The sequence below is a fragment of the Protopterus annectens genome, chromosome 10.part0 (assembly GCF_019279795.1).
Source record: "Protopterus annectens isolate FY-2018-M chromosome 10.part0, PAN1.0, whole genome shotgun sequence".
Classification (NCBI taxonomy): domain Eukaryota; kingdom Metazoa; phylum Chordata; order Ceratodontiformes; family Protopteridae; genus Protopterus; species Protopterus annectens.
This window is the reverse complement of record NC_056744.1, coordinates 1,491,637,995-1,491,652,159: the sequence shown is the minus strand read 5'-3', so window position 1 is coordinate 1,491,652,159 and position 14,165 is coordinate 1,491,637,995. Positions and strand designations below refer to the sequence as shown.

Genomic DNA, 14,165 nt, shown 5'->3' with positions numbered 1-14,165 from the left:
AAAACTAGTAGTGATGGAATGAAATGAGTGCCTGAGTTGGGTGGTTTAGATGCACGCTATGGGACAGGTGAATAAATGAGGACGTCAGAGCAGAAGCCAAAGGGGATCCATCTGCAGTAAAATTCAAGGAGAACAAATTACACTGGTTTTGGCACATGCAGAAAAGCAGAAGACAACTTTTGTGAAGAAGATTTGGGACAGGCAGGAGGAAATTAGAGCTTCCAGCAAAGAAATGGATCATACTTCTCAACTGTACAGATTTTCGCAGAATGGCCAGAGTTTCAGACTTCACATCCTTCATAAAATTCATGATAATGCAAAATCTGTCATACTATCAACTTTCTAAGTTTGTAAGAGCAGTTTTTAAAAATTCTCCCTATTTTTGGGGCTTTTGTCCCACTGTTATTTATGGTTTTGTCAATATTTCTTGCTCTAAGAAATTGAGAGATATGAAATGGATAAACTGTGTGAGAGTAAACCTGTGAAATGCAGGCATGATTGTTGAAGAAGGTTGGATAGTTGCACTGACTTGAGAGAAATGGGGAATATTGACACAATGCCCCAACCTCATGTAAAAAATGGGAAAAAGGGAGTGCCCTTTGCAATACTCCCACTATTCTACAGTGCCCAGAGAAGAGGGAAAGAACATTTTGGGTATAGCTTTGGAGCCAGAAAAGTGCACCTTGTAGTTACTGACAGCAATTTTAATCTGACAACTGAAACCAATTTAGAAATTTACCTCTTACAATGTTTCAAAAACGCTAGCATTAGCTGCATGGATATCTTGCACATGACATGATGTCCAGTACAGTGCTGGTAGACTTAAATTCTTTACAAAAACAAGATCCAGTATTCAAATAAAAAGAATAGTCCTCTCTAACTGAGAATATTCATTTATTTTATTAATTCCTGTCAGTCTCAAAGGGCTAACTTTAGGGCATGGGGTGTATAATATTGCTTAGTTGTAAACTATTCCCTTTTATAAAAGATGGGTCCAAATGGATAATGTAGGCCACTAATGGACTTAATATTTCTGGTGGAGATTTTTCTTGTTAGCAAGCAACAAGGAACATGTACTGTGGTACTTACAGCTGTGATAAGCATGGCTAGTAACAAAGCTGCCTCCTGTTGAAAAGAATGTGTTGGTGCATGATGCTGCAACAGTGCAGTCCAAGAACCTTTTTTACCCAAGTTCCAACAATCTTAGCTTTTACACTTATAACATTTTCAAAAGTCAGGAAGACAAATTGCAGTTAGAGTGGTACTTTGATATGTGTATTTATTTTAAATATGTTAACTGTAGTTATCATTAATTATAGCCAACAAATGCTTGAGTTTCCAAGAAATACTATAAGAAAAGGTAAAATGTAAGGGTATTGTGAGACAGCAAGATAACCCTGTTAGCTGGTCCATTGGAGTTCCAAGTAAACTATGCTCAGCTGCTGCTTCTGCATTTGTTATTACTGCTGTTTAAATCCTTATATTAATTCCTCGTATTGCATCTTGAATTGTGATAACAATTGAGACATATTAAGATTCAAGGACTGGCTGTTTAGCATTCTTTTTTTTAACTGAAGTTGGTCAAAACTTCAAAGATTTGGATTATGCAAGACTTGCGTGTGCTGTCGTGGGGATTTTCACGGTTATGTCACTATGGAATTAGTTTACATAAATATAAGGGATGGGGATGCAAGGATGCTTGTTCCTCCTGCCCTGTTTTTTGTTTTTATTGTAAATTCAAGTCACACTTTATGATTTAAAGAAAATTGATAAATCATAACTAAAACTACTGTGATTCAAATTAACACAGGTAAAACTGCAAAGTCAGATAGGCAAACACCAGCATGGCTTTGCAGCAAAAGCCACCACAGTACTCAAAATTAACATTGTCTCATTTTTTTTTTTCTGATTTCCAAAGATAAATATTCTAGCACCGGGATTTAGAAGAGAGTGAGTGGTAACACCTGCCATGTGTGGCCAACCCCACCACAGTAACCCTCTACAGAGACAAGCCACCATGGTGAGTTTCCATGTTCAGAAGAATTGCCACAGTGGGCTATCCTGATAGCTGGATAATTAAAGAGGTTGTTCCCTGGAAATGCCAGTGTGAATTTATTTATACAGACAACTAAACTAACACAGCCATCTGGCAGGTACCCATTCAAGTCAATGGGACAGACCACATTGTAGGTAAATGTAGCCAAGGTCAGTGAAAAGGTATTGATGGGGGAACATGAATGCATGGATGTGCTTGGCAGTGTGTGTGGATATCTGCATGTATGTGAATGAACTGGGATGAATATGTGTGTGTGTGTGTGTGTGTGTGTGTGTGTGTGTGTGTGTGTGTGTGTGTGGGGCTGTCTGTGAATGTGACTGTGTATGGGTATTTATATGAATGTCAGCGTGTTTGTGGGAGAGTGAATATGGGTGGTGCCTGTGCCAAAACAATGCATGAGTTGTTCAACACTGGGTATAACTATGTTCTTACTCACTGCAGCTAAACATGTCTCTGAATAACATTTTCTACAACTATTTAAATTAGATCTACCTGCAGTAAGCAGTTTATATGGCTGCATCCCATGTCTTTTAACCCCATAGCAAACGTCTTACTCTTTATTACTAAATATGTTTATTGGTTGGGTTGCATTTTAATTTGTTTTCTTGTTTCCTTAACTTCTAAAACCAAAACTGTAGGCTTTACAGAGTAACATTAGCTAATTATTTTGTACTTCACACATTAAACAAATGTTTTTTTTTTTTTATGAAGTTGGGAATTTCACAGCAGACATATTAACATCACTTCTGTTTGTTCATTCAACCATTCAACTTCTAATGAATATTAGATGCATGTATCTCTTCTCAGGAATAACTAGTGAACAGGGTCTTGTAAATGGAGTCTTGTGACAGTCAAATAAGTTGTTTTCAGTTTATGAAAGGAAAGAAAATCAGGATCACTTCCTGTGTCAGTGGTTCCAATAGTTCTGTGCACATTTTTAAGATATTCTACACAGAAAATCTAACGGTCATAGTACCATACCATGCGATGCATTATGACCTTCTACTATCCTTAATAAACTGCACGGTCAAAGCATGCCTGGCAAAACTACACCCTTACATACTCTCTGGACACAATCTGCCCATGCTGTATATTATGAATCAGTCACATCTGCCCATGCTGTATATTATGAATCAGTCACATCTGCCCATGCTGTATATTATGAATCAGTCACATCTGCCCATGCTGTATATTATGAATCAGTCACATCTGCCCATGCTGTATATTATGAATCAGTCACATCTGCCCATGCTGTATATTATGAATCAGTCACATCTGCCCATGCTGTATATTATGAATCAGTCACATCTGCCCATGCTGTATATTATGAATCAGTCACATCTGCCCATGCTGTATATTATGAATCAGTCACATCTGCCCATGCTGTATATTATGAATCAGTCACATCTGCCCATGCTGTATATTATGAATCAGTCACATCTGCCCATGCTGTATATTATGAATCAGTCACATCTGCCCATGCTGTATATTATGAATCAGTCACATCTGCCCATGCTGTATATTATGAATCAGTCACATCTGCCCATGCTGTATATTATGAATCAGTCACTCTCATTAGCACTCTTCAAGAAAAATCTTGATGATTGGAAGGGAAATAGGAAATTCACCCCGAGGATCACCTCTGTGGCTCTGCTCGACAGGGGCTCAGCAAAATCATTTTCTTGGGTGGCAAAAGCCAGGGTACCTTTTTGTCTAGGCTTATATAGGCCCTAGGGCCAATAGCCTAGTACCTACCTATGAACCTATGACCATACCTGTACAATACAGCACTACAAATGTTGGCTTTTAAGAACAGAATATCTTAAAGAGTGTCCACAGAGGTTATCCTGGCTACTGGGACATGTAGGAATCTAATTTTCTTTCTTTTCAAACAGAAAACAAGTTGTGTGGTGACAGAAGACTGTTTTAAGTGAATTGCCTAGTATTACAAAGCATCCAAATACAGACAAAACAAAGAGCTACAGAAAGGAACTCATATTTAGCACACAATAATACATTTTGATAGCTTTTTTGAAGGTTTCAGCTTATTCAGTGCAGCAGATCTCACTATCTTTCTAAAAGTGATTACTGCATCATTAAAATTAGTTGTTTAAATTTGCTTTACCAAAGCAAATCATTTATATAATCTATTAATTAACACGCTTAGTTCACTGCAGATATGTACTGCACCTTTAAATGAAGGCAGTCCCTACAGTAACCTTTCTGTTCTGTGTATATGAAAATAAAACTCTGAAGCAGTCATCTTTCACAATGGCATCCAGCAAACACGCTGGAATTTGTACGGATGCATTTGTGTGTCCAGTTTGCCTCGAATTATTAAATAATCCAGTTATCCTGGACTGTGGGCATAACTACTGCAAGGACTGTATTGACAGAGTTTGGGACAGTCAGAAACAGCCTTTCTGTCTTGAATGTGGGGAGAAATTCCTAGTTAAAAAGTGTACAGTAAATGGTCTGCTAGCAAATGCGATCCAGATGGTGCAGGCAAATCATCAGAAAGTAGAGGAACTAGATCCTAGACAGAAAAACAGTGATCATCTCTGTACGAAGCATGAGAAAAGGCTGGAGCTATTTTGTGAAGATGATGAGAGTCTATCCTGTGTGCTGTGCATTCCAGAACATCAGGGTCACAAATTCCTGCCAGTACAGAATGCATTTAGCAAGAACAAGGTAAAGGGACGCTAGATTTTATTGTCATATTAAAAAGGTCAGCATTTCTTTTTTGTCATACTTCAGGTATCTGAAGATTCCCATTCCTATGAATTTCTTTTTCCCCTTCAAAACTGTTTAGTTTAAAATCATTAACTGTAGCATCCTGTTCAGAAACTGATCACATTCTGATATTATTGGTGAATACGTAATTATTGTTTCTATATGCATCGTTGCTAATAATACTTATGTTTTTAACAGTTATGACAGAACATATTACTTATGTTGCTTTATTCTCAATCTGTGTTACTGTCAGACTATTTTTTATGCTCCTAGCCAGCTTTGTCTATTGTATTCTGAATGTCTCCCTACTTTTCTATATTCCTGTATCTGTACATTTTGATTAATGTGTGAAACTCACTCCTCTAGCAGTCTGTGTCTGGCCGGCAGTAGAACTGATAGAGGTTTTCATATCTGGTGCCTTTTCTCTCAGCAAGCGGTGATAAGACAGCACACTATGGGTGTGGACAGTTGAGTAGAATTGAGGCAAGTGGTTATAAGCTCTGATGTTCAGATGTGAGGTGAACATGGATGCCAAAGAACTGTGGTAGAAGGTGAGTTCATTTCTATGAGGGCTATGGTTTTGTCTAAGCAGCTTCTGGAAGAACTTGTGAGATTATAGCCTCTATTAAGGATTTTGCTAAACCAGGGAGAGGAATGGTGCATAAACAAACAGAGGAGTGTACACTCCTCTTCCTTCTGCTGTGAGGCAGTGTGGGTGTGTCAAAGGGCCATTGAAATAAACTTTGCCTGATAGCGAAGCGGTTAAGGTGTTTGCCTCCCATGCACAAGGTTCAAGCCTGACCTCCAGCCAATGCATTATTTCCAGCCTTTGCATTATCTACTTGTACTTCTGTGGGGGTCTCCTCCCCCCCCCCCCAAAATCATGCTGGTCTATATTTCAAAAGAATCAAGTGTCATTGTAGTTACCAAATCACAGCATAAACCCTGTCTTCCAGGTGTGGGTTACCCTAAAGATAAGCTACTTATGACCAAAGAGAATAAAACTCTTACCTGATTTTGCTATCTTCAACATGATAGAGATGATAAGGTAGTATATATGTTTTTTTGTAGACTGCAGGAAAAAATATTTCTTTATGTATTCCCTCCTTTCCAGAACAGAAAGGCTTGTTCTTATTGTCGCTAAGAGGTAGCGCAGAAAAAACTGTTTTTAGGCTGTTAAGTTACTAGCATTAGCTGAGATGATTCTAAACCATGAACTGAGTGCCTAAACACTTTTGCAGGATGACAGGTTGCATCTTATGGCTTGGTTCCTGCAGGAGCTCCAGTTATTCCTCCAGATCTTTCATGGTAAATATCAGAGACTGTCAGAAAGTGAAAACACTCCTTGATTTAGGCAGGCACATACTTCCTTCCTGCTTAGTCACTGAATGCCCAAGCCTAAATGTGTTATCTCTGGCACTTGTTATTTTGCAGTCAAGGAAACTTTTCTAGCATTTCTTCACACCATAAATTGGAGGGGAGCAGGGTGTTGACTTAGTATAGATGATAAAAAAAACTTTTTTGAAGGAAGTCCTCCACCCTCCTTCTCTAATCTTTTTAGAAAAAAAAAATACTTTCCACCTTGAGACTTGAAATTCATGAGAAAATGCTCACCTGTCAAATGTTTTGTGTCATTTGGCAAGGCATTTCTTAACACTGTCTCCTGAAATATCCTGTCCCTGTAGCCATGTGTTCTACTAGATGAAATTCTTGAGCTATAGGCATTGTGCCACAAACACTGTTCTAAGTTCCACATATACAGGGCATCACTGAGACTTAATCCCTGTTTCTTTCAAAGATGGTGACTGAGATTTCATTCAGCCAGTCTCTATATCTCCTGTTTTTCTTTTTGCAGACAGAATGTGGGTAGAACTACATCCTCCATAATCTACCTGCGCACTGCCACTTGTGTTTTCTTCCTGTAGAAAATGCATGCATGAGTCCAGGATGAAAGACCAGCTTGCCTGCTTTGCACCTGGTAATAATGGTATAGTAGCTGCTATATGTATATACATAAATTGATTACCATCTGCATTGCTCTCTCATCAGATGCTGCGTTTTATCAGTCTTCCTTACAGGCCGCCCTAATCGTGGCCTATCCTCTGAATATTTCTTTAGTTCTGGAGAAATGTTGGATTCCTCTACATCTACAATCAACGTATACAAACGTTCACTGACTTTGCTGTTAACTTGGGCTTGACTACCTATTAAAGGGGGCTGGCAATATCAGATTTTATGATAAAGCTGTGACATTTGAAATAATTGTTTTAAATTATGGGTGGATTTGCATTTGCTTAGGTTGCTACCTGTGCTCCCCAATAATGCAGGCATGCAATGGATTTTATATTTCATCTGTGTGCTACCTCAATGATCTGGTGGTAGAATCACCTGGGTACTTCACTGATATGTTTGTTTAGTCCTGCAACTGCTCGAGAGAACCATGTAGATGGCTCTGACAAACTTGTTAGGTGTTACACTATTGCTCTGATATCGTCACAGGACCTTCTTCCCCCATGCCACCTGTGTGATCCCTGTCCACTTTGTCCCTTTTGAGCCTTAGTTTGATCTTAGGCAGTTAGACTGGTTGAAAGCTAAAACACAGGAGGTGTTACTCTGCTTTTGTAGAGGTCAAGCTTTAACTGATTGTACATAATACTAGCTTAGCTTACACTCAGTGGTATATAGGAAGAGATCTTCGTATCTGACTAAGGAAATCTTTGCTGTAGTAAACAAAACAGCAGCATGTGTCTGGCATTTAGGGAGGTTTTCCAGCCCAGCCTACCTTGTCATCTGGAAGCTGTTTTTTTTCCTAGTTATATATATTTTTTTTACTTTCTTTCTCTGTCTTTTTTAATTTATTTACTTATTCGTGTATTTACTTATTTATTTTTGCACATCTATTGGAATGATTAACTCAGTAATGCAGCGGTAGTGTTGTCACTTCACAGCAAGAGGTTCTCTAGTTTGATTCTTGGCTGGGGTGCCTTCTGTGTGGAGACTGCATGTCCTTCTTGTGTTTGTGTGGGTTTCCTCGGGGTGCTCTGGTTTCCTCGCATGTTATAAAGACATGCATCTGGAGCGTTTCTCCCTCGCTCTCCACTGAAAATTGGTTTTGTTCCAAGTCAGACTTTCTTGGTAAACAAATGTTAAATACTGATCTCTCTAACTATTTGTTTAGCTGCTAATGAAAATGTTCTTACTGTTTGTAAGTAAAATATAAATACTCACCGCTGAGCTTTTCTCCTCGGGTCTCCACTGAAAACGAGCTAAATGCTCAGCTGGACTAACCCGGTTAACAAATGTAAATGTGCTCCATAAAAGGTGCAGTGACAACACAATAACATGGAGACAGGGAGATTTTTATTAATAGACTACTTTGATCTCACCTGTTTGATTTCTTACATGGGTTAGTCTATATGCAGTTTTAACATTTGGCCAATCAGTGAGCTTACTGTCTATCTGGACATTCTGCTACCATATCAAACTATCATTTTGTCATTAAAAGCTGTGTTTTTCCATCAGTACTAAAGGATGCATTAGTTCTTCATGAAAAAAAAAATTAGGCTCAGATCCTGATGATCTGATACCTCCTGCCCAGTTTGAAACATTCACTTCCTTAGTAATATTATTCAGAAGGTTAGTTGTACATAACAAGATTTCTGTCTAAAGAACCATGCTCCCTATGATTCATTACAGTCCAGATTTTGGACAAAGCAGAATAATGAGATATCGCTGATAAGACCTGTCAGTGATCTTCTTATAGTGTGAGATCCACACAGCTATTTAGTTCTGATCCTGTCTGATCTGTCATCAGCGTTTTATCTGTTTGATCATGAGACCCTTATGGTATAATTAAACCATTCCTGTGCTATAACAGGTGTGGTATTGGAACCATCTTACCTTTCTGGTCAATCTTAAACACAGGTTTCCAGTTTCACTTCATTATCTTCTTAACAACTTGTCTTAGGGCCTTTATTGCTAACTGTGTTTATGTTGCTTTTGGGTAAAAAATCTAACACCAGCTTTACTGTACCATTTTAATGCATACAGCTCTTTCTTAACTTCCTCCGGGGATCTAAACATGTTGTGAATTCCCTGGTAGATGATCTCAACACCAGTGGATGTTTTGTAATAACTTGAAGCTTTTTGCATTAAAGAAGGATGCCTTGGCAATTCATTCCATTCTGATTCATTTCAGTTTTGATAATGTTGCTAAAAAGTACAGAAGGGATGGGTACCTTACCTCACCATAACAAGCAGTTTTAGATGTCTGCCATGTTCCATTGTACACAACTACATAAAAATGGTATTTAACTTAAATTCAGACCTGCATAGTATAAGATGGATCTACTTCAGTAGATCGAATCAACAGAACATCGGAATTTAAATAGCCTGGATGAAAAATCTGAAAGGTGAAAAGAACGACTATGTCCCATGCTGAAATAATAAGAATGAAAGAGCTAAAGCACGTCACACAGAACTCCGAACATCTGAATGTACAGTGCGGGTCAGTTACAAAAAAAAAACAGTTACTTTACTTAAAGAAATCATTTACGAACAAAAATTTGGTTTCCTCAACATTTTTGCAGGGGACACCCCCCTGCAAATTACATATACCAACTCTGAAATGTCACTACAGTGGAGAAAAGACTTGCCGATTCTCACTGTACCACGATCTCCATTCATAGGCATTAAAACAGTATTTTTTTTTTCTAAATGATCTCATTAAAGAAAGCAACTTTTTTTTTATAACTGTGCTGGGATGTATATTCAGAAGGTTGGAGTTCTGCGTGGCATTTTCCATAGCTCTTTCACTCTTATTATTTCCGGCACTGTTAATGGTCATTCTTTTCACCTTTCGTTTTTTTCATCTTGGCTATTTAAATTTCGATGTTATGGTGATTCGATCTCCTGAAGTAGAACTGATAAGACATAGTACCCCACATTAAGGTTGCTGCAAGTTTTGCATTACAACAATAATTCTTTAAGACATAATTTTTGTGTGTCTTTTTCTAGTTGTAGGCTACATATTAACTTCATCTCTGTGTTGTTGGGCTGTGTGTGTGTTTGATCTGGAAAGTGGTGTTGGCCTTTTAAGAAGCAAAAAAGCAAAACAGGTTTTTCAGGCAGACTTGTCATAACATAAATTTTCTTTGACTCGTAATAGCATTTTTCTTATGTTAATACTCTTACTTTGATTGCGTAGCCATTTTAAGTCCAGTAATATAATTAACTTTGCTTTGCTCTTCAGAAAGCTGTTGACTCTGACACTATACTAATATGGTTCAGTCAGACTCTGAGAACACCAAATTTGTCTTTTTGGTTCACGGATTATTTTCCAGAATTCTTCTTAATGGACAGTAGCCATTTTGATGTCTTCTCATGGTCGTCTGCATGTCTTGAATTGTGTTAGTCATGGGTTTGATGAAGTGAAATTTCTACATTCATAATAATACTCTCACCATGGCCTGAAGGTGCAAATCCCATGGCATGTATTGCAGTTCATTTATTTAATCTCTCAGTATCTGGCATCAGTCCACTGCCACATAACTTGTCTATTATTATAGCCACATTCCACTGCTTTGGGCTCTTAAAATATTTTATCTGAGTGTAGTGGATGAGACAGTAGTTTTGCTTTCCTGCTACACTAATATTTTTGTTTTATTTTTGTTTTTGCAGTTCTTTACAGCATAATCTGTTGACTTCAACAGCTTTATTTTGTATAAGTGACTATGAACCAGAGCTCCTAACCATTATGTTCTCCAGTAGTACATTCCAGTGTTATGTTGCATAGCATTATTTTGTTATCCAGGTGAGTCCATTGGTCAAATCACTCGATGTAAAGGCATGTTCTAGGAGATATGAATCAGCAGACAATGCTAGAAAGTATATAGCAAGATACTGCAATATGAATGCAGAAAATACAGCTAAAGGAAATAATCATCATACAGGTGAAATGCGACAAGTTCCATGATCCATGTATCAACATTCACATTATCTTTGTCAACCTCATTTATATGTGGGGATAGTTACTTCATATGTTATTTGCAGACTTATATCTCCTGCAAATGGCATCTAATAACATTTTAAATGTCTCATGTCTAATTGTTGCCCTAGCGTGTCCTTGGAGGTTATTCCATGTCTTTACCACCCTCTTGCTGAGTCATTCCTTCATATGTTTGCCTATTGAGGTCTCTTATTCTGCCATTCCTAACCATTCATCTGAGCAAGTCTATGCAGTTTAACATATATTTGTTTTTGATGATGTCCTTCTATATCACTGTTGCAGTATTCTTTATTTTAGGAATCTCCTGCCAAGGATAGCCCAACATCTGGCCAGTATAGCAAAGCCTTTAGCTCTTGTATATGACGTATATCACATGTATGCTTCCCATACAGGACATAGGGCATAAAGGTGACATACGGATGCAGATACCCATAACTTCTTTGCCGTCAGTCTGAATGCCATCATTGCTCATCAGTCTAAATGCCCCTTGCTGTGCTGAATACCAAGCCATCAGATAAGTGACCCATTCGGGTGTTTTTTCTTTTAGTCTTGGTCTTGTTTTCCTTTGATTACGTGGAGTTCTTATCATCCAGGAAGGGTAAATGTCAGTGTGGAGGCAGATTCCCCATAAGGATTATCACAAACATTGACTTTTTTTGTTTGGGTGCTTCCCACAACCATACACCTTGTAATATTTGTACAGTGTTTGTCCCTAAGGCTCTTAGAATCCAGTTGTCTTCTCTGGCCATCTATCAAGAAAACCAGAGGCTTAAACAGTAAGCCCAGGGTAGCACGGCGGATCAATTAACCCAGAGGTGCTTTTGTTAAGTAAAAAGAAGGCCAAGCAATCTTGGCTGGATTCTCTGGCTGTCTAGCTTCTGATTGATGCCTTTCTAGAAGTGGGTGACTGCTCTGTAGGCCATCCAGTGTTGACTTCTGATTCCTCCACCTCGACCCCATCAGAGGCCGGTATGGATCCTTCCTTTCATATAACCTCTGAGGCTTTGCAGGCATCTACTCTATCTATTCTAGACATCGAGGGGGAACTGCAGTTGATTATCTTGGAGGGCCCTAGAGAGATTCCACGGGTTTTGGTCAGGGAAGATATTCTGGGTACTCTTATTGAATCTTATCAAGGCTCAGGCCCTCCAGTATTTGTTAGGGCTGATGTTCCAATCAAGAAAAAACCTGTATGACCTAAGGACTTTCAAAGGGAATGGCAGGAGTTTACTCAGGTCCTGTTTAATGCCCTGAAACCCACAGAAGGTGTTTCTATCCCTACTCCCCCTTGGACTTCTATTCCTTCCAAAAGACATAGGGAACCTGATTCCTTGGATGAGGATTCAGAGTCTGATGAAGGGTCCTTGTCTTACTTTTGTAAGATGCATTCTCCTTCAGATTATAGCTCTGATGAAGAGGAGTCCACTAGCCCTGAGTTGCCTTTGGAGGAATTATCTTTTGGAGACACTGTAGCCAGAAAGATGGAATATTTTAAGTGGGATTCTTCTCAGGTGTCTAATATCCAGAAGAGGTATTATTTGCTGCTTCAGGTGAACATTCCTAAACCTTCTGCAGTACCTTTGGTGTTGGCTCCTTTGTTAGACACCTTTATAGCTGCCTCTAGGACTCTTGATTCTCATCTCCCTGTTCCAAAGAAGCCTAACAGGTTCTATAAGGTTCCTGAGGATTGTCATTTCCTATTTAAGTGTCCTTCTGCTGACCTTGCTGTTTTGTAAGTCTCCTCTGACAAGCCTTTTAAGCTTTTGCTGTCTTCAAGCTTCTGCCTTCAGATACAGATAGTAGAGCAATGGAGAGGATTGGTATGAAGGTTTACACTGCTTCTACTTTGGCCTTTAGGGCCATCAGTTACCAGACTCACATGACCCAATATACTCTAGTTGTGATTGCCAAGGCTTTTCAGGTTATTTCTGACTTCCCTGTTTCTGAAGGAAAGTCTTCTGCCTTATCTATTTTGGGTTCCACATCTCAGGTGGCTCAACACTCTGTCAAGTGTAGCTATGATGCAGCTGATGCCTCTTCCAGAGTTTGCGTCTTTGGGTCTGTCATGAGATGTTACTTTTGGCTTCATCTGCAGTCATTACCTGAAGACATTAAGGCCAAGTTGCTGGATGCTGCTTTGAATAATAAGAATCTTTCTAGGAGTGCTACTGCTGACATGTTTAAGTCTCTTCAAGAAAAAGGTAAAGCTTTACAGGACCTTAAACATAATTTTGTTTCCACTACCCATAACTTCCAGATGAACTATACTGCTAGGTCTGCTTTTGTTAACAAACAGCCTTGTCAGGACACTAAATGCAGGAAGGGATGTAGGTAAACTGCTCCTTAAAAGTCTTCCCAGGGTCCCATGGCTCAGCAGCCTTCTTTTTCCTGACAAGTCTACCTCTATTTGATATTTTCCCCATCAGTCCTCGGCCAGGTTCCCTTTTCTTTGGCTCTCTCTCTGTCTTCCTAATTGGCAACTCATCACCTGAGATTCCTGGTTTCTCTCCATTATTTGCCAGGGTTACTTCATGGTGTGGAAGTCTCTCTCTTATTTTTCAAGGATTCCTCAACCTCCTCTAGAGCAGCTTCCTCATTTCACAGAGGTTCTTGGGTCACTAGTGGACCAAGGAAATAGTCAACATGTTCCTCCTTCCCAAGTGGGAAAGTGATTTTACTTCAGAGTGTTCCTGGTTCTTTGAAAGGAAGGCACTTGGATGCCTGTTCTGGATCTCTCCTTGCTCAACACCTTTCTTAAGGTTCCTTTCTTTTCAAACCCTGTTTCTTCTGTTGCTGTCCCAGGCTTTTCTGGTGTCCTTGGATTTGAAAGTTACTTATGCTCTTATTTCTATTCTCCTTCTCTTCAGGAAGTTTTTTACTTTTCTCTGTTTCTTCCTCTCATTTTTAGTTGTCTGATGCGACATTTGGCCTCTGTACTACCCCAAGTGTATTCACAAAATGCCTAACTCCTGTGATTGCCTTTTGCAGACTCCAGGATATTCATATTTTATCTTATTTAGACAACCTGTTGATTCATACACCTTTTTCCAGTTGCCTGTTTCAGACTCTAGAGTTCACCTTATCTCTTGTTCAAAGTCTAGGAGTTCACTATCAACTTCCAAAAGTCTGTCCTGACTCCCTCTCGGGATCATGTGTATCTGGGTTGTAGGATTCAGACAGTGCCAATGTTGGTCTCTTTTCCATCTCCAAAGATTTTGTCCCTGACAAATTTCTTCCAGTCTGTTCTTCCCCTGCCTGCTGTTCCAGACAGAGAGTTTCTTTGGGGTCTAGGATTCATGGCCTCTTTTGTTCCAATGCTTTCTTTTGCCAGACTGCATATGCAGAAGCTACAATTGTACATCTAGTCAG

At 39.1% G+C, this 14,165-nt stretch overlaps 1 protein-coding gene across 1 annotated transcript in view; it reads left to right on the top strand.

The window, feature by feature from the left end:
* Window positions 1-4,311: 4,311 nt before the first annotated feature.
* Window positions 4,312-14,165, top strand: part of LOC122813672 (zinc-binding protein A33-like) — a 176,851-nt gene continuing 166,997 nt past the window's right edge. Inside the window, exon 1 of the mRNA XM_044086116.1 lies at window positions 4,312-4,747. Coding sequence (XP_043942051.1) covers window positions 4,328-4,747 — 420 coding nt within the window. The 5' untranslated portion in view covers window positions 4,312-4,327. The remainder of the gene's footprint in view (window positions 4,748-14,165) is intronic.